Below are 26,905 nucleotides of genomic sequence, written 5' to 3' on the forward strand. Positions count from 1 at the left end.
CTTAAAAATAAAATGACGAAAATAGCTTTATTTATTTTGAAAATTTTAAAATTTATTTTTTATTTTTTTTAAATTTGAACATATCTCCAAAACCCAACCCCTTAACTCTAAACCCTAAGTCTTATATTAGTTAACCTTAAGGGTATAAATGCATATTTACCATTCAATAAAACCTCTTTTGGTCATTTTCCTCTTTGAATGTCTATTTTTGTGAAAATAAACTAAAAAAAAGCTATCTAAGAGAATTTCTCTTATAATTATATGTGTCTTTTTATTTTATAAAAGAATTATTTTTCAACATTTAAGTTTTATAGATATATAAGAATTACATATTACATATTTTTTTAAATTTGGCATGTCTACACATAAACATTCTTATTATTTTATATGTTAGTATTTATTGTTTAGATTATTCAGTTCCTTGGTTGTGTATATGAATTTATTTGTACTTTGTAAAATTTTGGAATATAAGTAATTAACATGTACATATATATTTGTACATCAACTTAATAAAAATCACAGAAAAATTAATTACAATCATTCAAAAACTTTGAATTAAGTAGCTATTGTAAGTTGGGCCATAGTAATATATGAGAAAAATAAATTTTAATTTGGACCATAGTACTATTAATGTTTTCATCATTAGCCTATTAAGTTTTTTTTTCTGGGAAACAAACAAACAAACCTTTTGTGAACAGAAAAAAAAGTTTTCGTTTCATTTTAAGAGCATCTCCAACCCACCTCTATTTCTACCTCTATAATAGCATTTAGAGGAAAAATCACTCCAACCCATCTCTATTTTTACCTCTAAAATAGAGATTGCTATTTTTTTCTCTATTTATAGGGGAAGAAATAGTATTCCTCTATATTTTACTCTATATGTAGAGATCTCTATTTTAGAGAAATACATTGGAGTAAAACCTATCCCTATTATAGAGTTCTTCTATTTTAGAGGTAAAAATAGAAAAATACATTGGAGATTGTCTAAACAGAGCTTATCTCTCTCGTCCTAAACCTCCGCTTTGTTTAAAAGGAGACTCCGTAGAAATAGGAAATAAAATAATATTTATGATTTACCCGTGCAGAGTAATAACAGGAAGGAAAGAAGTGTGATTGGTTCTATTTTGTAGTCACATTAAATTAGGAATGACTTTTTGATTGATGTCGAGTTTTAGGATGGAAATAAGTGTGACCGGTTCGATTTTCTACTCACATTAAATATATTGATATCCAAAATAGACTAAACCATAAAATCCCTAAACCATTAGGATTAAACCATAATGGACTGTTATTAAAAGGCCAAACAAACTTCTATTTCTAACCAAACACCCAAAATATGGGCTTCGAAACTAACTTGATTTTGAACATGATTAAAAACTTATATTATCGAATGTATTTAAGACGACATAGTTTTAATTAGAGTGGCATGAGAAGGTAATTTTTGTGGAAAACTTAGGGGTAAATACAAAATGTACTTTAGTTTTAATAGATTATATATTCAATATTTTTTAATAAAAATATTGATTTTTCGTAAACTAGTTTCCCTAGGTTTTATAATGGGATAATTTTATTTAATTTGTCTGTTATTATTATTTTTGTTTAAATTAGTTATATAATGACAGTATTGTGATTATTATTAAGTATGATGGTAATTTGGTCTTTATTGATCCATTATAACATGTATTAATGAATGAGAGTTCTTAAAATGATGGCATGATTTAGTATAAAATGTGACATGCTTTCATTTTATTATGACATGTACGATTTCATTTACGAAGTTTACATTTTTAGTAAAGTTTCTCTGTAATATAAGAATATTTTATGTGTACTATCATTATTAAAATTTTTAATTAATAACATAATTATAAATAAATAAAAAATTTCATATCAACTTTAGAATTTAAAAATAATTTTAATATATAACTATACTTTATCATAAATAATTAAAATTTTGAGTTGTACTTTAACTAGATGTAAAACCAACTAGTCATGTTTTCAAATTATTAAATTTATTTATGTATATTCGCCATAATATATGTTCGTTCAGCGAGTGTTAATCAATTTAGTAAATTGAGTTTTATTACTTCAATGTATTTTTAACTAAAATCAACTAATAAAAATAAAATAATTTATGATAAAACTTAACTAAATCTGAAAATATAAATAATTTTGTTAAAACTAAATAAAAAAATTACGAATAATTATTTTAAGTTTTTTTTTAGTATTGATAAAGCTAAAATCTAAAAACATTATTAAAATATAATTTAAACTTTAATTTAATAAATAGTAATAATTTCTAAAAATATATCAACACTGTGCATGGCTCTCATAAAACCTTCTAGTTGATTAATAAGAGCTAATCCAAGTAATTTTCTCAGATTGTAATCCTATGGATTACAAGATATCGTACATCTTTTGCTATTTGAAAAATGTGTTCAATGTTGATTTATAAACCATAAAGTAATATGTTGTCTTTCCTCAGTAAGAACAAACAAACAAGAGAATCACATTATGGTGGTCTAGTGGTTTTTATAGTATGAGAAGTTGTCTTGTTGGTCCGGATTAGGAATTTGATTCTTCTCTATTGCAAAATTATTAGTCTCACATGTGGTTACACATATATAAATTCATTGTTTACGATCCATTATAATACCCAGAGCGAATTGCACCTTCCCTTTGGGTTTAGTACAAACCCTTATATAGATCCGGAATATCCTCAGATTAATCAAAAGAAATAAACAAACAAACAAGAACAAAGAATATACTTTCACATTTAGAAATAAATGAACAAAAACAAAAGGAACAAAGACCAACTAAAATTAAAAATCCACTTCATTTTTAAGCCAACCAAGAAACAAAAATAATTTTGGTAGTGACAATTACGTATAATTTATAATTTCATCACATTTAACTTTGTAATTATATAAACGTTAATGTTACTAAAATTTATTTTCTTTTATGTTCGCAGGAAAGTCAACTAGACGACTAAGTGGGCAATCGGAGTCCAAATCGAGTTTCGGTTTGAGTTCATTCATATTTTGGGTTAATGAATTTCGGCTCCATTCGGATATTATAAAAGTTCAAATCGGATTCGATTTAGGTTTAGTTATATACCCAACATCCGGTTGAACCCATAATAGTTTCTCTTTCATATATTAACCGGGTCATCTATTCTGAAAATATTAATTTGTACTTTATTAAACTTAATATATTTCTAATATTTTCAATAAATTTGTGTATGTGGTTTTATCAAATTGTATTTTTGTCCTTTAAAATTAATTTGGAAAACTCGTCCGTCAACCATATGAGACTCGTCCTTGAACTATATATGACAACATGAGACATATCATGATTACATGATTTATGACAAACCAAAACCTTGTATGAACAAGAATCATACATAATGAAACGTAATTAAATTAAAATTAACAACTAGCAATTCTATAAACGTAAGAAACACTATTTAAACTTAAAACAACATTTTATAAAATTCAAAAGCAAACTTTTTAATAACTGAAATTCAAATGCAATTATCAAAACATAAAAACATCAATAATAATCAAATATCAAACATATATATTACACTAAGTATTTGAGTTTATTATTCATGTAATAGATAATTACTTTAGTTAGTCAATAATATCCAATGAATTTGGGATACATATTAGGGATTGAGATCGGATTTGATATAAAACTTTTTTGGGGTTGAATTTTTGGGTTTTTTGGATATACATTTAAATTTGGATTTGGTTTGGGTAGAAGAACTCATAATCCAAAATACCATAGAACAAAACAATTTAATATTTATGTGGGATTTGGATTTATTTTTATCAGGTCGAGCTTGGATTAGTTTTATTTTGCCAGCGCTAATAAATGTGAACAATCCTACAATATTCAACTGATAAAAAAAATAATATTATCAAACAAACCATGATCGATCTTTTTGTCATATAACAGCAAACACCAAAACATAGATAGCAAAAACAAAAATCACAAGATTGAAAAAGAAAAATCATTAAAGCACAACAATAACAAAACAAAAAGTCTCAAAGATTGATTTCAACGAGAAAATATTAGACCAGAACCTTGAAACTTCTCTTCAATGGTTCTATCTATTTTCTCTGCCAAGGACTCACTCAAAGTATCTCCCCATCCTCCAACATCTCCTTTTCTGAAGAAAGCTTTAGTCTCCATTCCATTTGGCAACTTCCCTTCTCTGTTAACTTCCAAACTACTTAAGCTCTCAAAACTACACAACTTCACAATCCCACTCACTTCTTCTTCTCCAATGGATCCACATCCCAAGAACTCAGCTATTCTCTTGATCGTATCTCCAGTCTGCTTCTTCAGCTCCTCATAAGTAACAAACAAGACCTTGTTCGGATTTTCGAGGCTCGCATACCAATACTCCAACACATGATCCCAAAAGGGTCCACCTATAAACTTACCTTGACAAAACGCTTCAACCGCCTTTTCAATGGGATAATCAGCGGTTTCTTCAGGAGCAAGTTTCTTCCCAAAATGCCATAAGGAGACAAACATGTCCTTAGGGTTCCTACAACAATACACAATCTTACAAGACGAGCTCTTAACCGTCTCTGGCAGGGAGAGAAGCGGTATGTGCGTGTTCATGAGTCTTGGAAAAGACAACTTGGAAAAATCAAAATCTGGAGACTCATAGTAAACTCCTTCCAAGAAGGGCACGAGAAGGTGCGGGTTGGTAACCAGAAGAGGATGATCACCAGAAGAAACTGGAAACTTGTGTCGGTTAATGAGAGCAAAGACAAGAGCTTTTAACCAAGTGGTACCTGATTTAGGATTGGTGACAAGGATAATGTCGGAATCTTTGGCTTCAAAGCGTTTTTGACACTCCATGAGTCCTTGTAAGAGAGCTTGTGTGTGCCAACGTCCTTGAAACTGATACATTTGGCTCACCAACCAACCTTTCTCCCTTGGAAGAGAGGAGATCAGATCTCTTGTTTCTTGGGTCAGATCTTCATCTCCCAAGTAATCAGGAACAGCTGATGGTGATGACGACATTGAGATCAATCTTGAAAAATATTAGAAACTATGAGATGTTTTTGCATTTATGAGTGTGATGCTTGTGTGCTTTTTATAAGAAAAATGTTGTGTTGAATGAGATGTTTGCTCAACAAGTAAATTGCGCAATACTTGGATCCTTTTGGTCCTAATCTTTGATGTTATAATAGTCAACATATCCTGCTTCTTGCAGAGCACGTAGAATAGATATTTAAAGAAGAGAAGAGAAGAGAATCACAACTCTTATAAAAGTCAAAGATAAGCGCCAGAATATTTTAGTCAGATGTCTTTTCTTGTTTGTTGCTTTGTCGGAAAACTTGTGATGGGCCAAAAGCTCATGGACTATGAAAGATCAAATCAAAACGCAAATAAATATACATATGACTAAAAACAGGTCAGACCAGTTTGGTCCATCATGACAAGATCACAATTCACAACACTATCCTAAAGAAAAAAAGGCTCATTAAATAGAGAAAAAAAAAGAAGTTAATTAAGCAGATTCTTAGCAAAAGAATTTAAAAGAAGAACCAACTAGTTTCTATTCCAGTAGTCTTATCAAATCTCATCTGCTAGTAAACGAGTCAAAGTATCACTCCATCCACCAGACTCTCCTTTCCTGAAAATGCCTTAGTCTTCATTCCAATCTCTCTCTCTGAAAGGATATCCCAAGAACTCAGCGATCCGCATAACACATTCCTCAGGCTGCTCTCTCATCTCTGCATACATATCAAAGAGAACCTTTTTGGGTTTGCTTGGCTCTCTTTCCAGAACTAAAAGGCATGATCCCAAAAAGGTCCATAAACACTTGACCCTCTGCAAAACCCACCAACCGTGTCCCATCTCCTTAAGATTCAATCTTTTCATCAAGTGCCAAAGCGAGACAAACGCATCCTTCGGGTTCCTTCAGCAGTACACAACTTTACAAGACTGTGCATAAAAGATAAAGATAAAAAAAATCTATTGTCTTACCTCAGCAAGATCAAACGAACAAGAATCAAGAAAGTACTTTCTCGCTAATGAAACAACGAACAAAAGGAAGAAAGGCCAAACTCTTTTACTAGAAAAAAAAAACAATTGTTGTAGATTCTATAGACATTTTAGTTCCAAGTATAATCTACTGGCGATAAAGAAAAAAGATGAAGTATAACCCAATTGTAATCTATTCATATTTAAAAGTCATGCATCAGAGAGGTGTCAGACTCTGCAGCAAGAAGTCGCTACAAACTAAAGTGATCTTGTTTATTGGGTGCGATAGCCCCTAAAAAAACACATACCAAAAATAGGAAAGGAAATTTTACTCTTGTAAAGACAACAATTGATCCAGATGTCTCGAAGCGGTCCACATGTCCTTTTCGTGTCCCTTAACTGTTATGATGATGATGGTCGTCTCAGCAAGAGAGAAGAGGATCGAAGCTTTGTGTTTGGATCAACAACATCAACTGCTTATACGTTCAGGGTGCCTACTATTGCAATTCTGGACAAGCACAAGTTACTACTCCAAGGTCGTGATTATCCTGATGCCATCGTCACACTTGATCTCCTTACCAACTCTTATGATTTACTTTTCCAACCTACCTATTCCATTGTTTCTGTTTATTATTTCGAATCTTTGTTTTCCCCTTAATTTTATTTGATAGTCTTGTTTTTCCTTTTTTAATCTTCACATTTTTTTAAAAATAATCTTCTATGCTTTTAGTAGTTCCGTTATGCTTTATGCATATCCTCCATCATTCTAGTGTCCAAAAATCTGGAAACTAGATCTTGTATCCGTGTTCCGTGTTCCGTGTTCGTAGAAGCTTACCACTCAATTTTGTCACTCCTTTTTATTGTCTTGTTTTCCTTTTATTACCCTTTATAATTTCACATTTTTTTATATTTTGTGTGTTTAGTAGTTTTTTTGGTCTAAGTGTTTTAGTAGTTTAATATGATTTATGCATGTCCACCGTCATTCCAAATTCCAATGTGCTCATGTCCAAAACCTGGAGCATTTAGGTGAGTTACCTTTTGTATCATTCATAACTAAAAATGAATCACCTTTAGAAAGCTCGTTCCTTTAGTAAGTCTACCTCATATGTCTCTATCTATATGACTCCATTCCAAGACGTATGGTCCAATCTTTTTCAACAGAAAACAAACATAAACCTATGAAGCATGAGCTTTTTCTAGAGAAGAGAGGAAACAAAACTCACGATGTTGTTGAGATAATAATTGTATGTAGACAAAGCCTCTTTCACTGAGGATTCAATACTCATCGTCCTAGCTTTCTTAAGCAATTGTTCAGCCCCAGTCTCTGCTACGTACTACACAAGTATTCAACGCCCTCGGTTATACTCCTATAAAATTGCGTCTCAAACCATTTAATGCTTACGAGAGATGTGTAATATGTTTTATAACCTTAATGAGGCAAAGCAAACATTAGGTGCTGCGGTGTAGTCATTATCACGTTTGCCTTACACGCTAAAGGTCTCAAGTTCGATCATGGGCATCACCATCATTTTTCAATACCTATTGCTTTTGTATCATCAATTACTTAAGGTTAGGCGTTCAGATATTTCATTCGGGTTCGGTTCAGGTCTATTCAGATTTAAAGATTTTAGCTTTATTCTGATATTTATAAATTTCAGTTCGAGTTCAGATAATCCATTTAGGTGATGATTGTTTTGTTAGATTCTAGATTTTGGTTTTTGGTTTCTGGCTTTTGGTTTTTGGTTTTTAGTTTTTGGTTTTTGATTTTTAGTTTTTTGATTTTGCAGTAGATTTTGGTTTTTTGAAAAACTTGATTGGTGGTTTTGATTTTAGTTTTTGGTTTTTAGTTTTTTAGTTTTTGGTTTTTGGTTTTTGCTTTTAAAAATAATAAATTTTAAATGTTATGATAGTAAAATATCTATTATTGAAAAATAAAAAATAAAATACTATCATCAAAGCATACATAATTAAAAAAATATTTTAAAAACAAAAAGTAAAATGTGTACATCCATAATTTTTAAAATAAAAATAACCATAACTATATTATATATATATATATATTTATTTATTTATTTATTTATTTATCTATACTATTATTTGCGAAGTAAATTTTCAGAATTGAGCTCTCACGTTAAAAGTTAGAGTGGTTAATATCGTTTATACCATTAATGAATAAAATGTATAAAAAATAAAAAAAAAAATAAAACGAAATTTTAAAATAAATAAATTATATAACTAAATATTAATCAAATAAAATTATTAATCATATAATTAAAAATAGAAATGAAATGTGTATGATCAGCAAGCTTCCTAAAACTCGACACTTGGATGCATTATTTAAGGTTTACGTTTGCTTTGCTTTAGCTAAAAATTTTGACCAAAAAAAAATAGCTAAAATTAGTTAACAGAAAATAAAAGAAAAAATCATTTTTTTTTTGTTTTTGTACGTAGCTTTTCATAAGGAGAATCCAATAAAATAGTGATTTTGGTTTTTGAGAAGGAAAGAGTTAAAGGAAGCAAAAACCAGATTCCCTAAAAAATAGGAAATCTATTTTGTCAAAATCATGATTGGATAAAAAGTGATTTTTGGAAAATCAAAAACCAGAAACTAGTGCAGAATCTGCAAACAATCAACCTCTTAAACTATTTAAAAAAATTAATAATTTATACACTTTTAATTTTTCAAAATCTAAAAATAAAATAAAATAATACATATAAAATATATTACTGTATGCCAAAATACTTAAACTTAACATATAAGTTGGTTTGACTTGAATATTTGGATAGAAAATTAATAGATCTTTCAAGTATTTTTGATGTTTTGAATATTGTTTAGCTATTTTAGAAATTTACTTATGGACAATTTCAAAATATTTTATATATTTTAGATATTTTAACATATTAAATCTAAAAGTAATTAATATATTTAAGTATATAAATATATTTCGAATACATTTGGGTATCCAAAATACTTCGGTTCGGATCTGGATCGGGTTCTCTAAATACAATTTTTTGAATCCGTTCGGATATTTAACCAATTTTGATTCAGATTCAATTCTACTTTTTCGGAACAGATTCGGTTTAGTTCTCCGGATTCGTGTTTTTGCCCAACCTATCGATTACTATGATTGGTTTAAAGATTTTATAGTTCAAATTATTTATATTCATATTAATTGTTTGCAAACGATTAGTTAAACATTTGTTCTAAATTTTGATCTACAAAAATGCAAATAGATTTTTTTGTCGCTAAATTAATTGAAGTTGTTACTATATATACTTAATTCATAAATAGTTTTCAACAATATGAGTGATTTATTAAAAGAAAATTATTAGGGCAATTCTCTCCGATAGTCATTTTTAAGTTATTGTCACAAAATAGTTCTCAAAAAAGAAAATGACCAAAATAGCATTTTTATTTTGAAATTTTTAATATTTATTTTTTATTTTTTTAATTTGAAACTTTATCTTCAAAACCTCATTCCTTATTTTGGTCATTTTCTTCACTGAAAGTTATTTTTGCGACAAAAAATTAAAAAGGATATCCGAGGAAATTTTTCAAATTTTATTAACTGGAACGTTTAAATTTGGTTTACTAAACGAATTTACTTGTAGCGCTATAGCTTGTTGCCCAAACAAACAGAAAAATCACTTTATTAGCTTTTCCAAATGTTGAAAAACAAGCGGCCGAAACTTTAGAAAACAAGCGGCCGAAACTTTATACGCTTCGTCCACTCGCACACCACTTTCCAAACAAACGCAACTCAGTCCCTGATCGCGTTTAAACTTATAAACGCGACTTGTCGCGTTCCATTCTCAAAGCTAGAGATGGTGACACTGATCGTCGCCACCACCTACGACCCAGCGTCGATCAACCCCGCGAAGGCGCTTCTCGCCATGCCGGGATGGACCACCGGACCCACCTTACCGCCGGTAAAGTTACGATCTTTCTTCTCCTCCGCCGTTCTTGTCTGAATCCTCTTCTTGTCGGATTCTTGCAGAACATCAAGAGCTTCACCAACCAGCAAACGAGGCTGATTCAGCACGATGTGTCTATAGTGAAGGAAGACGATCTCGATTCACGGTGGGAGGAAGCAACCGGAGAGGTTGTAGATGAAGTCATCTTCCTCAGCCGTCACACCGCCGCCTCGAACCGTCCTGCTCTCACCGTTCACCCCATTGGTATATGCTAAAAAGATCGAAACTTTCGTTGTGGGTTTGTGCTATTTTTCCTCAATTGTTGGTGGTTGGTTGAAGGAGTGCTTCACTTAAAGGAAGGAGAATCGCCGCCGCACGGAGGAAAGGCCGGGTGGGCGGCGTTGCCGAGCCCTAGGATTGGTCCATGGTTGCGTCTTTTGAAGAAAATGGCTGAAGCTCATAGCTTGGTTCCTGAGTTTGAGGTATTGTTTTGTTTTTTTGTTATTTTTATTTTGGAGATTGCTTTTTTTTTTTTATGTGTGGGTGTGTGTAGATAACATTGGAAGGTACTCATCATGGACCTATAACTAATAAGCCAACCATGTTCTTGGAGATTGGTGAGTTTCTTTCTAGTTGAAATTTAGCCATTTCTTGTCTTCAGTTGCTTAGCTTGTGTGTGTTCTTTGTTTATTGTGTATATGTAGGTAGTACAGAGGAATACTGGAAGAGACAAGACGCTGCTCAAGTTATTGCTCTTGTAAGTAAATGAATATTCTTGTTGCTTCGTGGGGAATCAAAGACATTTGTGTTTAAAGTTTGCTTCTAACCATTAATATGCACTGTCCTCTCTAGGAACTTGCTTGTCAATATCTAAAACATTGCTTTCATTTAGTATAAACATTGTGTTTTGTGATTCAGTTAATATGGGAAGGGCTTGGGCTTGGAGGCGGTGAAGCTGTGGGGAGCTGGAACAGGTAGCTTAATCTTTACATCTCAAAAAAGAAAAATGTAGTATCATCTCAAGTAATGAGAATCAATTTGGTGGGCAGTGAAACTGGAAAGAGGAAGGTTCTTTTAGGGATTGGAGGTGGACACTATGCTCCTCGTCACGTGGATGTAGTTTTGTAAGTTGTCAAGAACTCTTTAGTGTAAGTATTTTCTCCGGCTGATTCTTGGTGTGTTGTGTTCATCAGGAAAGATGATATATGGGTAGGCCATTTGCTTTCTGGTTACTCATTGCCGATGGAAGAAGCAAAGCCTGGAGAGAATCACATTGGTGGAACTTGGAGACAGTCGATTCAAGCAGCTTTTGAAGCTACCAAAGCTTCATTCCCAGGGGGCGAGATCTTGGCTCATCTTGATCAAAAGTAATGTCCAAAATCATTCTCCTCTGTATATTTGTGTTCCTCTCGCGTGGATTACGAGTAAATGGTTGTTCTTTTGGGGTTACAGGAGCTTCAAAGGATGGCAAAAGAAGGCGATTACAGAGTTCTTGGCAGAACAGAACATCAATGTCGGGAGGCCAAACGATTTCACATGAACTGTGAGACCCATAAAACATAATTATCTGAGTTTTGGTTTATTGTTTCAGAATCTATCATTTGACGGTTGTAGATTTATTTTCAATTGTTATGATATATTTTCAAATTTACTTTTGTAAGATAACCATTTTAATTGGCTACTGTTGAACTAACTGTTAGTTAATTGGGATCCGATCTTTTTCCAATTCACCAAGAAAATGAATCAGCAAAAATGATTTTCCTGACTTTATCTAATAAATGGTGGCATTAAACGTTGTTTTATTTAATTTCAGTTCGAGATTCTTCTTCTGTCTTTTAAAGTCTAATTGTTTATTGAGATTTCTGTAAAAGAGAGCTGAGAAATTGCAGTCTAGCAGCTGTATAATTGATTGCTATAAATCTTATTACAATCAAATTTTGAAACTTTCTTGCTTATTATTATGACATTGCAGCTTTTATCTAAACGTCTTCTTCTCTACATTAGCAAAAAGTTGGAAAGTGGCCACACGAGTGGTTGATTGCATTTTTTGATGTTTATTATCTGTTCTAGACCTCATGATGTTTTGTTGTTGGCCTTTCACATGTGTGACTAACTATACTTATGTTCTGCATCCATAGAATACTTTACCCTCCAAGCTTGGAGAGAAACAGATAGATAGAACAGATTAACTTTAAAAGATTCCATCCTCTATAATGAAGTTCCCTTATACTTATGTCTTCTCTCTGCAATTTCATTATTTGTTCTCTCATTCTTTTCTATGAATCTGCTTGAAAGTTCTTGATATTGTTCATCACTCTTGAACAATAGCAATGTGTATGAGTTGTTCTATGATACAAGAAGCGGCGACGAATGGGATAAAGACAACAATGGAGACCATTCTTGTGGGGACTCTAATGAGACTGGAAAGAAACTCAATAGTCATGATATTGTTGATACAAGGGATCCTATCGAGAAAGTTGATCCGGTGTTTTATATATATGGACAAGAACGTTACAGTTTGTGACTTGCCTGAGATTGTAGTTTGCTACAAGGAGAAAACTTATCATGTGGTGAAGGATATATGTGCTGATGAAGGTGTGTTGGTCCAGGAGAAGTCTGTGACGTGTAACTCAAATTCAAACTCAAACCTGTGTGAGTCAGAGGATTTGGTGAAGTCAAATGCTTTAGAAACAGAGTCCTTTGAAAACAGAAAGGGTAAGCTTGATTGATGATACTGAGCTTTGTAATGATCATAAGGCAAACCGAGATGTTGAAATATCTTCTAGAGATGAAGTGGCTACATCAGAGAATGTCTTGAAGGAATATTTAACTTTGGAAGATGTTCTATTAAGAAAATCTCCACCTCAGGTACAGGAGTAAAGAAGCCTAGTAACCACAGCTCTCGAAACAGAGGAACCAGAAAAAACAGAGGATAAGCTTTCCTTTGTTTCTACAACAATCTCTCAAGAACCAAACAGAACTTTCAACAATCCTGAAAGATCTGAAAATGTTTTAATCTCTGTTACATGGACGAATGTCGCATACAGAAAATTGAATTTTCATTAGTTTTATTGAAAATCTAGGAACTCAGATTGGTTTAATCCCTGCTACCCAATACAGTTATAAAAAAAAAATTATAACTATGTTTTTGTTATTTAACAGTTTGTCTTTTGTACTTGAAATGCCAGTCTTTGAGAATTGTTTGCTTCTTCATTGATGAGTCCGTTGGAGGAAGGTCCGTGATAACTAACCATTTGTGTCAGTCTCTGCCATAGATGATAGAGGAAGAGTCGCCTCAAGGAGCTTACTATTCTGAAAATCACATGTACAAATCACTAAACAAAGAGAAGATCATAACATGAAGTCAATGAAAGTAACTTTAAACCGAAGGAATGAAGTCAAGGCTGAGAGAATAAAACTAAATCACCACAAATGTATTGGGATTGGAACTTTGAGCTCTGCTTATGTTGAATTGGCTAGTACTAAAGGTACAACGTGAATTGGTTAATATGAAAAGAAACTTCAAACCACTATTAGAAAGACATAACTATGGCGACACCTCTTACAAAGTTTTATGGCATTAAACTCAAAACAATAGTGAGCATGCTAAAAATGTGACTTTCTCTATAGGGATCTTTTGGTGTAACACACCAACAAGCTTTATCACAAGGATTCCCTTGCAAACACTTGACAGAATACATTGAAAGAATCAAGATTTGGAAAGGAAACAATACTAATGATCATTAAGAGTCGATTATGATTCTCTCTTTTGTCAAAAAGTTTTGTTCTTTCAATATTAAAACAGAGACTCTCATAGATTCAGATATATGTCAAAATCATATGAATTTCCCCATAGAAACGCACAAGTCATAAGATGAAAAGAAACTTAAAACCAATTAAAAAGATATAACTATGGTGACAGCTCTTAGAAAGTTTTATGTCATTAAACTCTAAAAAAAACAAAATTCATCATCATGTCAAAAGAACAAAACAACCATCAATCACAATAGTGATTAAATTCGAAAGCTAAAAAGATCAGAACTAAACAACCATCAATCACATCCCTAATCAACAGTCAGTCTTGAAACTCATGTGGATCGATACCCACATACATTCATGAAGCCAAATCATCCCTGCAAAAAAATGTTTTGTTATCACAACAAGTTTAAAAGAAACGAGAGAGATAGACATGTGATTTAAATAGATTTTCCCTAAAAAGTTTAAACACGTTTTTTCTAGCCTAAACACAATGGAGTTGAATGCTTTCTTGACTGCTTAATACTCACCCCACATTTCAGTCAGTGTATATGATTGACGTCACAGATAATATATATAATCATTATATGATCAATGCTTCAATAATTGACCATGGTCCAAGAATGATTATATATATCGAAAGAAAGAAAGAGAGAGATACCTCAAAAGCATAGATGATTAACATGTTTTTTGACATCACCCACATAGTTTCCAACTGTTGAAAGCTTAACCATAATTGAATTACTAAACAATTTCTTTTGTTAAGTTTTCAAAAACAAAATCAAAATTTAATTTAATTTTTCCACCATACTCATACCCTCTTTGTATTGTTGCATTCACGAAATGCTACTTTTTGGAAGCACTTTCTATGTTCTATTCTTTTTATAAGGAAACAAATCTAATGATAAAGAATGATTGTGTAGCATTAGTACAAAATAATTTTACAATTTTGAGTACATTTTAACTGGTCCATAGCATAAGCTTGAAAAATTGAAGTTTCAACCAAGAATTTCTTTGAAATTTAGTGAAGACAAGTATTTTTTGAATAACCAATTTTCAATCTTAAAAACCTCCTCATGAACTTGTTGACATCTATTTTCTGATCATATGCATGCGAATAATTAAATACACACATATTGGAATTCTGGACAAGCAAAATTTGTTGCAATAAGGTCATGATTACATTGGCACCATCTTCATACTTGATCTCCTTACCAACTTGATTTACTATTCAAGCCTTCATATTCCGTTATTTATTATTATTATTTCCAAACTTTTTTTTCCGTTTATTTTTTTTGCCTTGTTTTCCTTTTTATTACTCCAATATCTTGAGCTTTAGTTAAATTAGATATTGTATCCTTCACAATGAACTATCACATTGTAACATGTGTTCGTAGAAACTTACCAATTACCACTCAATTTTGTTACTCCTTTTATTTCCATTATGATGTTGTAAATTACTAGTCTCTTAGATTTCATCAGATTAATTATCTATAATTCCCGAAGCAGACATTAACAAAATATATCATTCAAACATTTTCTAAACAAAAAAAAGTAACCATACATATTACAAGAGACATTTTATAAGCAGAAATTATTATTTCTGAACTTTGTTTTCCGCTTAATTTTTTTGTCTTGTTTTCCTTCTATTACTCCTTTGTAATTTCACATTTTTTAAAATATTTCATGCTTTAGTAGTTCAATTATGATTTATGCATATCCACCATCAGTCCAATGTGCTCATGTCCAAAACCTGGAGCTTTTAGGTGAGTTAACTTTTGTATCCTTCACAGCCAAAAATGAATCACCTTCTAGAAGATCGTTCCTTAGTAGGACTACCTCATAAGTCTCTACCTATATGACTCATCTCAAGAAGCAAGGTTCAATCTTTTTCAACAGCAAACAAACATAAACCTACAAAGCATCATGGTTTTCCAAGGGAAGAGAGGAAACAAAACTCACGATGTTGTTGAGATAATCATCGTATGTACGTAGACAAAGCGTCTCTCACTGGGGATTCAAATGCTAATCGTCCTAGCTTTCTTAACCAATTGTTCAGCCCCAGTCTACGCAACTACACAAGTATCCAACACCCTCGTTAAGATTGTACACGTGTAAAATTGTTTCTCAAATCATATAATGCTTATGATAGATGTGTAATATTGTTGTATATCCATAATGAGACAAAGCAAACATTTGGTACTGTGGGTGTAGTGGTTATCACGTTTCCCTTACACGCAAAAGGTCTCCACTGGAAGGCACACATCATGGACCGGTAACTAGTAAGCCAACCATGTTCTTGGAGATTGGCGAGTTTCTTTTTAAATGAAAGCTCTCTGCTTTCTCGAAATAGCCATTTCTTGTCTTCAATTGCTTATTGTGTATATGTAGGTAGTACAGAGGAATATTGGAAGAGACAAGACAGCTTCTCAAGTCATAGCTCTTGTAATTGAAAGCATTTTATTTAGGCCTGGGATTTTTATCCATAACCGAATACCCAAACCGGAACCGACCCGAAATGGACCGGTTCGGTTCGGTTTCGGTCCTAGACAATTTATCCGATGGATATTAGTGTTAATTATCCATGGGTATCGGTTCGGTTTCGGGTGGTTTCGGTTTTTACCCGAAACCGAACGGGTACCCGTTTAACCCGAATTCTATGTTTAAAAAACATAGATTTGTATCTTCTGAGGGTTGAACCCAGGTTGGATAGGCAAAGCAACAACTGTTATACCACTAGACTAGTTCAACTTTGTTGTATTTAATACATGTTACTAATATATATACAATTTCTATTTACTTTTTCTTAAAAAAATAAAATAAATAAATAAAAAACTGGTATATAATTATTTTATTTTGCAAATATTTATATAATTCACATAAGAAACGGGTATCCGGAACCGACCCGAAACCGGTAGTACCCGATCCGAAATCCAAACCGAAATTTACTAAGTACTCATTGGGTATAGAATTCATTTATCCGAAAAACCCGGACCCGATCGGTTCCTATCCGAACCCGAACCGAATATCCGAAATCCCAGCCCTAATTTTATTAATTTAAATATGGGAGGTAGAACAAGGTCATTCAGTATAAACATTGTGTTTTTGTGATTCAGCTAATATGGGAAGGACTTGGGCTTGGAGGCGTTGATGCTGTGGGGAACTGGAACAGGTACATCAATGGTAGCTTAATCATTACTCAACATAAAGTAAAAAATTAGTAGTATCGATATGCACCAACGTGGATTGTTTTTGGTGGCAGTGAAACTAGAAAGAGGAAGGTTCTTTTAGGGATTGGAGGTGGACACATGGATGTAGTTTTGTAAGTTGTCAAGAATTCTTGAGTATGTTCAATTGGTACAACTAATTAAGTTTATGAATTACGATAAGATGTGTCTAAGCCTCATAAATGCCCTGAAGAGAAGTGGGAAGATGCAGAGAAAAATAGCAATGTGTGTGAGGTAAACCAAGATGTTGAAGTATCTTCAAGACACGAAGTGGCTACATTAGAGAATGTCTTGAAGAAATTTGTAACTTAACAACAGCAACAATAGCGATAGAGGTGAAGAACAATCTCCACATTTCATCAATCTATACAATCAAGCAAAGTTTCAATTTTTCAATCTAAAAGTTTATAACTTGCTGATGTGTGTGATACTGCAGGAGAAGGGGAAAAGAAGCTTAGACACCACAGCTCTCAAAACAGAGCTTGAAGAAACAGAGGATCCAGAAAAAGCAGAGAAGAAGTTTTCCTCTGTTTCTACAAAAACCTCTCAAGGCCTATTTAGAGAGACGAGTTTCTCAGCAGCAGAGCCAGTTTCAGGTCATATAACATACTCAGGACCAATTGTATTCTCTGGAAGCCTATCAGTTCGTTCTGATGCAAGCACAACGAGTGGAAGATCATTTGCTTTTCCAGTGTATTGTTTTTGGCTCATCTTAGCACTTTGTGAAACACAGAAAGAGAGACATATCTGAATTTTTTGTTATTTTATTTGCAGATTGCAGTCAGAATGGAACAGTAGTAGTCCTGTAAGAATGGCGAAAGCGAACAAGAAAAGACAAAAAGGATGGGGAGACATTCTTATGTGTTGTAGATTCTCTTGATCAAAAAAAGCTTTTCACTTTGAAGCACAGAGGAAGAAAGGTTTATAAAATTTTATACTATTATTTTTCTTTTTTAATGGTGATTTATAGTGCAGTGGTGTGTGTAATTGGCACTTTGGTAGTATTATTTTGGGTTAACAGTTAGGAATTTTTCATTCAAATGTATCATGTATGTACTAATGTACATGCTTTTGGTATAGCTTTGGTGATTATTAAAAAAAAGGTTATATTACAGTCAGTTTTGAAGTTTATCATTTTTTTTGGTGGCCTTTGTCAAGCGTATCACCGACTTTGGTCAATCTATTTTCCATGCTACCAAGGTAAGTGTCTCGATTCTATTTGTGTTACAAAAAAAAGGTAAGTGTCTCGATTCTCAGCGATTCCAAATTTCCAAGACCGTTGTCTCGCTCTATTGTTGCTATTCCGTTGACCAAAATGATGATATATACCAATTTGCATTCATGTTTTGAAAATATAATTAAGTTATCTTCAGTTTAGATATGAAAATGATAGAATGATACTTTAGCCTTTTTTTTTGCTTTGAAAATATTGATTTTAGGCTTTATCCAATGTTTTTGTTTTAAAATTAAAAAAAAAACTAAAATGTAAAATGAGTAGTAAAACATTTATCTAAATACAAAATCAAAACAAAAAGTATATAAAAGATATTTACTATTTTTAATATTTATTGAAAGTTCAAAAACAGTCTTTTACATATGGAGGAAATATATTTTCTAGTCTTTATCTTGTTTTAACATTTTGTGCTTGGAAATGATTTTGTTATAGATAACTGTTAGAAATATTATTAATCCTCAACAAACAAATCTGAAACGTATCATGATTAGTTAGCGAAATTTTAATCAACACAATCGTCTTGACAGAGTAGCCATTACGGTATTCTTGGGATTTGCTTGAATTTGAGTTATTGGTTATTTCACAGAATTTGAATTAGTAGTCTTTTTTCTCGTTGGTCAGATTATTGAATATGTTATGATAGCACGAGGTTGATGATTATGATTAGAAATGTCACGATGGAAAAATGCATATCTAATCATGATATAGATTGACATTAATATTATAAAATACAAGCTTAACTTTATAGGTATACTGGTCATGCTAGCTAGCTCATTGTTAATCCCAAAAATCCAAAACACAAATTAACAAAGTTTAACAGGTTTTACGCGATCTGTTCTAGTGATGACATATTTTAGTCCTATAAAAAAAACCAGAGCTAATCTGATATTGATTTGTTAATTTTTCAAATTATAAAAAGACATCCGGTACGGACAAGGCAAATTGGTTTACAATTGTATTTATTGATAGTGATTAGTGTTTTGAGTTGGAACGCTTTCAAAACGTGATAATTAAGATGAATGATGCTACCAAAAGTGTTTGTAACAAACTAGAAAGTGATGATCTCATCTTCACCCCATTTGGATCGAGCTTTTAAGTAAGTAACTTTGGCGTGAATGTGTGAGAAAGAGCAAAGGGATTAGGCAAAAATGATGAGATACTCTCAACAACTTTGTTTATACCTACTCTCAAAGTTTAAACCATATTATGATTTACATATTTTAACTTTTGAAGCATTAACTAATTGTATAAACACTTGTTTTCAAACGTCTTATTTTGTCTTTATCAATCCAGAGCCCCATATTTGATTAGCAGAATATTAATGAGTATGTTTATTGCTGTTGATAAAAAAAACATTTTTTCAAACAACATATATACACTGTGTTACATTGATTTAATATTGTTAAGTTTCATAATCTAACGATTCAAAGCAATTGGCGATGACCACTTAAATATCCTAAAAAAAATGATTGCGATGGTTATCTAGCATTTTAATAGGATGTGCTCGTGGTCTGAGCGTCGACATATTAGAATACATGAAGATAATTTATTTTAAATGAATAATGAAGGGTTCTAAGCGATAATTCACTATTGCTTTTTATGCACACACACACATATATATATATTGCAATATGAGACACTTTAAATGTGAATGGAAAATGTTAGATAATTAGATATGGGATATAACGAGAGAAGAAAGACAAAAAAAGAACAGAAAGGCAAAGACTCGACAAACTGGGTTCGATGAAGTGTAAGGCCAAACTTGTGTTTGTCCCGAGACAGACAACCCCGAGAACGAGCCTCAGTGGCGTGAACGCCTTTTTAAATCTTGAAATAATAAACTAATACAGTATGCTTTTTAATATAGTTTCTTAAACTTGTTTTGGAACTCTCGCTTGTGTTTCGTGAACTTTTGTTTCGTGAACTTTCTTTCTCACATACTTATATATAAATATGTGTGTGTAAGTTCCTTTTGGTTGATATAAAGAGCAGAAGAAGAAAAAGAAAGATATCACCCGAAGAAAAAGTTCTCGTAGAAATCACTTGAAGACAATGAGGCTAATTAGAGTCACCTTCTTGCTTTGTGCATTGACCTTTTTATTCCTTATAACTTCAACTTCAGCAGCTGTAACCGAAAAGATTATGAGAAAAATGGCGCCACGGAAACTCATGATCATCTCTAGTGAACATGATAATGTAAGAGATTGGTGAATGTGTTTATCTCCTAAATCTTTCAGATTGAGTTGTATGGAAAGTTTGGAAATCTCATAATATCCTTTATTTCATTTGCAAAATAACAGGTGATGACATCAGGTGCTCATGAAGGTTCAAGTGAGCAACTTCCAGTCACTTCTTCTGGTAAGTCAATCATTAGGAAATGATAACTATTTTACATAAATAAATTAGTCATCAGACATTTCTTTTCATAAAAAGAAATGATTAATAAGTAGCAAAACTCATAAACACAGTTCTATAGTCAAACATGTAAATCTTTGACCATGTCAGTAGAAAATGTTAAGTTATAATATTTTTGCATCTTTCTTCAGAGTTTTGTATTTAGTTGCAGAGAATCATAGACAAACAATTAAATCATTTGCAGGAGCATCTAACTAAGTTAATTATAAAAGAAAACCGCAAAAATCGTCATCTCTTTGTAATTTCAAAACTAAGAATTTGTAATAAATCTTGTATATTTTATTCTCAGGCAATTCTAAGAATGAAGATAAGAGATTAGGTGAAAAAGAAGAGGAGAATGCTCTAGCGAAGTATCTATCGATGGATTATCCAAGGTTTAGAAGAAGACGACCAGTTCACAACAATATGCCTCGAAGTCCATGAAAAATGCAATTTTTATTTCAAAGAAGAATTAATTTTAGCTATATATTAGTCAATTAATTAATTGAGTAACAAGTTTTGGCTATACTTGTAATTAACGGAATATGTTCGTGTTTTTTTTATACTATATAGTTTAAATTGCTGAAAATGGCCGACAAACATTGAGCAAAACCCTAAAACTCTGGTTTGGGGTTTGAGCTAATTTGCTCTTCGTTTCATGCACTGTAACATGGTGACTAATTTGGTTGTAATTTCATTCTAGATTAATAACTTATTGTTGAATGTTATGCGATAAACTGATAAAAAGAATAAAATTTACAAAAAGTTTGTTAAAAATGTTATAAAAATGAATAGAAGTTTGTTGTGTTTTGTTTTTCTCTTCGGAAGTTACAAAATTTCAATGGACCACTTGACCAAACCGGTCAACAACAAACACATGCACAAACAATCTCTATGCTGACCTTTTTTTTTTCTGTTTCCATGTGTTTCCTGTTATTACAAGCTACAAAACCTAAACTTAGCGACCCATACACTGTGTCCAAATTTTCTGTCTACACTACTCTCTTTCATTGTAGGTAATCGTTGCAACCACCATCTTCCTTGTTGAAGGAACAAGTTACTTCAACCGGTTACGTTGCAAGGTAGATGTTACTTCAATCGTTCCTCCACAAGTTACTTCAACAAGTTCCTCATAGTTGCAACGAGAGGCGTCTTCCATGTGTCACAGTCTTATTAGTAACCGGTTGATATGCCTTTCGAATCCTCCTTTATATTACTTCAACAAGTTCCTCCACATCCATTTCTTTGTTTTCGATGCCTTCTTTTTCCTTTTTGAAGCATGCAGGTGCATTATTCTTGTGGACATGATACCCATTTGTGTATCTTTTTAAGCCAGGTTGTAAAGTAATAATAATTCGGTTGTTTTTCCAAAAAGAATTTATTCCTTTCTCAAATATAATGGGTGCAAATGTTTTCAACGATTTATCAACGATTTATTAGATACGGTTTATATTTCTTAATTCATTTTAATTGTAAAAATTAGTATAATCCCAATTAACAAAAAAGTACTAAAGTATTGGCTAGATTATAATAGAACTTCAGAAAGATGACAGAGAGAGGAAGTAACAAAGACCTTGTAATCTAAAATAAGGAAATAGATATCAGAGACATCAGAAGTTGAAAAATATATTAACTAGTATATAATATAGATAGATTAATCAACTTATCACCGATTATTGCCAATTGATTTGAAGTTCGAAATTATATAATTTAGCAAAAAAATGGTATATATGGTTGGAATACGTAACGGTTTAATTTTTTCCATAGAACTTATGCGGTTGTATTTGTAAAAATATGAATAAAGTTTTATAAATGCATATTTGTTTCAAATTAAAAATTACTATACAATTAGAAGAATATATATATATATATATATATATATATATATATATATATATATATATATATATATATATATCGTATAAAAATCTTGATTTCTCTCTCTTTATATATATATATATATATATCTTGATGCTTATGTCTGCGTGTGTAGTCCTCCAATACATTGCAAAGTAGGCATTGAAAGAGAGATAAATGAGTTGGTTTGTTAAGGAAAGAAGAGGAGGTGCATGGAAGCAAGGATGACGTCATCAGCACCTCTACTAACTCTCTTTGCCATCATATCTCTACTCCTCTTTCTATCTTCCTACCCACGTTACAGGTACGAGGTTGAGAAAACCACCACAAATCTCAAACTCTTCTTATTGTTCCTCCCGATTCTCTTTGTCTTTCTGTTGGTCTCTCTACAATTAGTCCATCGAGTTCTCTTCAGATCCTCTTACTACGTCAGAGCAAACCAGGCTGCATCTCTTTTTGGAGAAGGCCACTTTCCTTGGGGAGTGTTGCTTATGCTGCTTCTTTTACTTGTTTTAGTTTCTAAACAATCTTACTTTCACTCCTTATGGTACCCGATCTTATGATCTTAATATTTATTCGCCACAAATATATATTGTAGATTGATATGTTGGTTTCTTGTAATCCAATCTAAACTCTCTACACATGTACAAGATATATGGTCTCAACTAGGTTTGCTATATTGTTTCTTAGTAATAAATAATACTGTGTGACAAATCGAGATGAAATATTGTGCGACAAATTTAGAAAATAACAGTTTGGTTGTTAACGTTTTATTAGAGGTTAGAAAATTTCATGGACCATTTGACCAAAACCTGTCAACAACAAACACATGGACAAGTAAGAAAACAGAAAAGATCTATATATGATAGTTTTTTTTTCTGTTTTCATGTGTTTCCTAAGATTACAAGCTACAAAACCTATCTTATCTCGTGCAGTTCATCATCATCATCATCGAACTCTTTGATCATTCTTTATTCAAATTACCTCCTTAATTTTTTGACGTCAACAATTATTTTCAACAATAACACCACATAATGGCGAAAGATAAAGAAGAACAAAACGAAGAAAACCCTTCACCTTTATCATGTTTCAAGAACATCTCATTTCCATTCAACACAATTTTCTTGATCGCAAACTCGATTTTCCTAGCCACATCAGCTTTCTGGTTTGTGACCGTCTCAATGTTACATTACAAGACGGATGAATGTAACCGGTTCGTGACAACTCCCGGAATCTTCGTGAGCTTCTCATTGCTATTCATGACTCTCGCAGGCTTCTATGCCGCTTACTACAAATCCGATTGTCTCTTCCGAATCCACTTCTTCATCTTCTTCTTGTGGATGTTCGTGGTCGTGGCTAAAGCCGTTTTCGTTTACCGTCTCAATAACGAGACCGATCCTAGGCTGTACCCTGGGACGAAGATACATGAGTTTAGGTTGGAGGATTACTCGGGATGGGTACGTAGATTGGTCATCAAAGACGATGAATGGTATCGTACTAGGAGATGTCTTGTTAAGGGCAATGTTTGTAACAAACTATTCTCTAACCAAAACATGTCGGCTTCTGAGTTTCGTCAGATGAATCTAACTCCTATACAGGTAACTAAATACGTACGCACATATGATCTACATATATACTGTTTATATTATAGTTTTTTTTTTATTTCATTCTAATATACTTTATTTTATTTTAACAGTCGGGTTGCTGCAAACCACCGCTTTCATGTGGATTAACTTACGTGAAACCAAACATTTGGACAATGTCAAGATATCATAACAACGTTGAAGATGATTGCAAGACATGGAACAATACGGCAAACACATTATGCTTCGATTGCGATTCATGTAAAGCCGTGACTATTGCAGATTTACATAATACTTCATTTTCCTTAACATTTAATATCCTTCATATCGTATTTAGTCTTTCCATTGGCGTTGTTGGTTGGTTTGCTTGGTTAAGGATCCTTCGAGAAACTGAGAACTAGCTAGACTTTAATTCTAACATATGTATAAATATATCTTTCTCTTGTTTTATTTTTCTTGTACAGTCTCGATTCTTTACCGATATGCTGCATGTGAAGTCAATCGACTCTTTTAGTTTTCATATTCAGAATGGTATAACTAAACCAAACCAAACCGAACCAAAGTAAAATGATATAAACTGATGAAAAAATATTTTGTCAAACATATATATTTGAAAAATCCTTTATTTTGCTAAGAAACCGAATCTATTTTTAAAACTTGATGGTGAAATCATTTTTTTTTTCTTCTGATAATTAATAATAGAGATACCCAACCCGGTTAAGCTAACGTCATACATTTCAAACCGAACCGAAATTAAAACTGAAATTGAGAAACCAATAATCAAACCATGGTTAGAGATTTAAACCGGAGTTCTCAACTCGCTATAGATTCTCCCGATCTTCTCTGACAAAACAAAATCATCTCTTCGCCAAAGTTTTCTGGGGTCTTCACTGTTTCGCTTCGATCTTGAGAGATCTTTGTCTCCCCGGTGAGTTTACTTCATCAATCTCATGGGGTTTGTCTAACATGAAGTATAAGCATACGATGACTCTGTTCTGAATCAAAATGATTTTTTTAGGTTTTTTTTTTTTGGGGATTCTATTTCGAGGGCTTTGCTCTAACATGGTAAGTTATGAGTTAAAGTTTTCATTTTTATTTATGATTCGAGTCAATTCATTCAGTTCAGTGTTTGATTTGCTCTGTTTTTCTTATTACAGTCAGGAAGAAAGGAAACGGTGTTGGATTTGGCTAAGTTTGTGGATAAGGGCGTGCAAGTTAAGCTGACTGGTGGTAGACAAGGTAAAGAACAGAGCTTTTTTTATATGATTCTTGCTTTTGAGTTTTGATGCTTGTGTTTGGCAGTCACTGGAACTCTTAAAGGCTACGATCAGTTGCTGAACCTTGTTCTAGATGCTGCGGTGGAGTCTGTTCGAGGTATCTCTTTCGTTACGTTATCTTTATGTATGCTGTTGAAACTTGAAAGTCATCTAAATCTTGATTAGATATGCTGGGAAGAGAGGGGTTTCTATTTGCCTAGGTGATATAAAAAGGGATAGTATACATCACATCCATGTTGAAACTAGAGTTGTGTGTTGTCTTCTTGGTTTCTGTGATTTATATGGTAGTATTATAACATTTGTCTAATGTTTGACCAGATCATGATGATCCATTGACGACTACTGACCAGACCAGACGCCTTGGTTTAATTGTATGACTCACTTACATTCCCTTTTCATTAAGAGCATTGTTACTTCTGGCATCTTCTTGCTGTTTTATAATTTAAACCCATACTACTAAGTATGGTCTATGGTTTTCAGGTTTGTCGTGGAACTGCGGTGATGCTCGTCTCACCAACTGATGGAACTGAAGAAATTGCTAACCCTTTCGTTCAACCAGAGGCTGTCTAATGAATAGTTTCTTCCAAAAGATCTGAGTAGTTCAACTTTGGTGTTTAGTGAGCATTGTGTATCTGAGTATCTGCTATTATGTTGAAAACAATCGTTTTAATATACCTATTTTTGAACAATATCAAAACATCATGCCCTGAATGTCAGAAAAAGAGAGATTGTGAAACTTGAACAGCACTCGCTACTGAGCCATGAATTATAGTGCTTTTAGTGTTTTAAGATTTATTCTTGGACAGGATGACTTTGTAACTACAAACAACTAACCTCTTCGGAACAGTCTTTATGTGACGGTGTTCTTACAGCTCCGCGATCAAACTCTTCTTGTTAATGAAGTCGCCAGAGACTGTTACCATAGAGACCTTCCCAAAGCAACAAGATCTTGAAGAACAGATGGAGGACTGATTCGTAGAATGGTTGGTATTGGTTATTTTCTGAAACAAACTTTGTTCTACAAGACCTTGAAGGAGAAAGAACATATTGAGGATTATTATCTTGGACATCACATCGAGAAACTGGCTTTGAAATTTCAATAGCCTATGCTGAGACCGGTTTTGCAAATGTATGTCGACTAGATCGAACCAATTTTTATCTAAGGATCGAAAATCATTTAAGAAAAAATGTTTTAGATCATTTCACTTCTCTTAAGAAATGAAAAAAAAAATAGAATAAATGTACTGAAATGCATACAAGCAAGCAAGAAGTTAATAATTTGGTTTGATACTTGAAGGATAAGAGACTTCAATCTGTACTTGCTTGCCATTTGAGAAACCAGAAACAATCTTGTGTGGGAGCGGAGCGGTAAGATCAACTCTGACAAACAATTTAGCTTGGCTACTAATGTCCTCTACCATTGTGAAGGACTGATTCAGAGCCAGCATGAGGTATCAACGAAGGTAGCGGCAGGAGAAGAACTTGTCACAGCAACGAGAGAGAGATGGACTTGTTCTTCATCCTGAGAGGCCGCGGACCTGACTCTGTTGAACACTTTGAAAGACAGAGCAAAGGGCGGACGATGTTTCTTTTTCTTGGCAAGCAATCGAGACATGAAGCGAGGGCAGCGGAGCAGAAATGCGCGCGTGGTGCCCA

At 32.8% G+C, this 26,905-nt stretch overlaps 6 protein-coding genes and 1 pseudogene across 6 annotated transcripts; 6 read left to right on the forward strand and 1 right to left on the reverse strand.

The window, feature by feature from the left end:
• Positions 1–3,916: 3,916 nt before the first annotated feature.
• On the reverse strand, positions 3,917–5,194 carry LOC111203335 (cytosolic sulfotransferase 12). The gene has a single exon (XM_022697021.2). It carries the CDS (start codon positions 5,038–5,040, stop codon positions 4,060–4,062), a length of 981 nt encoding a protein of 326 aa, XP_022552742.2. The 5' UTR covers positions 5,041–5,194; the 3' UTR covers positions 3,917–4,059.
• A 4,509-nt stretch (positions 5,195–9,703) lies between these two features.
• Positions 9,704–11,625, forward strand: LOC106401553 (D-aminoacyl-tRNA deacylase). Its single transcript, XM_013842093.3, has 9 exons — positions 9,704–9,936; positions 10,005–10,185; positions 10,261–10,403; positions 10,475–10,538; positions 10,626–10,678; positions 10,840–10,895; positions 10,971–11,045; positions 11,115–11,288; positions 11,374–11,625. The coding sequence occupies exons 1-9, from the start codon at positions 9,832–9,834 to the stop codon at positions 11,459–11,461; spliced, it is 939 nt and encodes a 312-aa protein (XP_013697547.2). The 5' UTR covers positions 9,704–9,831; the 3' UTR covers positions 11,462–11,625.
• A 5,624-nt stretch (positions 11,626–17,249) lies between these two features.
• LOC125580164 lies at positions 17,250–18,016 on the forward strand. Its single transcript, XM_048744274.1, has 2 exons — positions 17,250–17,597; positions 17,679–18,016. Exons 1-2 carry the CDS (start codon positions 17,323–17,325, stop codon positions 17,782–17,784), a joined length of 381 nt encoding a protein of 126 aa, XP_048600231.1. The 5' UTR covers positions 17,250–17,322; the 3' UTR covers positions 17,785–18,016.
• Positions 18,017–19,085: 1,069 nt separating this feature from the next.
• On the forward strand, positions 19,086–21,829 carry LOC106424512 (protein GOLVEN 6). The gene is made up of 3 exons (XM_013865280.3): positions 19,086–20,334; positions 20,439–20,496; positions 20,843–21,829. The coding sequence occupies exons 1-3, from the start codon at positions 20,191–20,193 to the stop codon at positions 20,974–20,976; spliced, it is 336 nt and encodes a 111-aa protein (XP_013720734.1). The 5' UTR covers positions 19,086–20,190; the 3' UTR covers positions 20,977–21,829.
• Positions 21,830–22,566: 737 nt separating this feature from the next.
• LOC106401535 lies at positions 22,567–23,114 on the forward strand (annotated as a pseudogene).
• Positions 23,115–23,371: 257 nt separating this feature from the next.
• LOC106401526 (tetraspanin-13) lies at positions 23,372–24,494 on the forward strand. Its single transcript, XM_013842065.3, has 2 exons — positions 23,372–23,987; positions 24,086–24,494. The coding sequence occupies exons 1-2, from the start codon at positions 23,424–23,426 to the stop codon at positions 24,371–24,373; spliced, it is 852 nt and encodes a 283-aa protein (XP_013697519.1). The 5' UTR covers positions 23,372–23,423; the 3' UTR covers positions 24,374–24,494.
• A 313-nt stretch (positions 24,495–24,807) lies between these two features.
• Positions 24,808–25,938, forward strand: LOC106414139 (sm-like protein LSM7). Its single transcript, XM_048744283.1, has 6 exons — positions 24,808–24,901; positions 24,993–25,037; positions 25,130–25,211; positions 25,275–25,346; positions 25,568–25,620; positions 25,730–25,938. The coding sequence occupies exons 2-6, from the start codon at positions 25,035–25,037 to the stop codon at positions 25,817–25,819; spliced, it is 300 nt and encodes a 99-aa protein (XP_048600240.1). The 5' UTR covers positions 24,808–24,901; positions 24,993–25,034; the 3' UTR covers positions 25,820–25,938.
• Positions 25,939–26,905: the final 967 nt, after the last annotated feature.

The sequence above is a fragment of the Brassica napus genome, chromosome A2 (assembly GCF_020379485.1).
Source record: "Brassica napus cultivar Da-Ae chromosome A2, Da-Ae, whole genome shotgun sequence".
NCBI lineage: Eukaryota > Viridiplantae > Streptophyta > Magnoliopsida > Brassicales > Brassicaceae > Brassica > Brassica napus.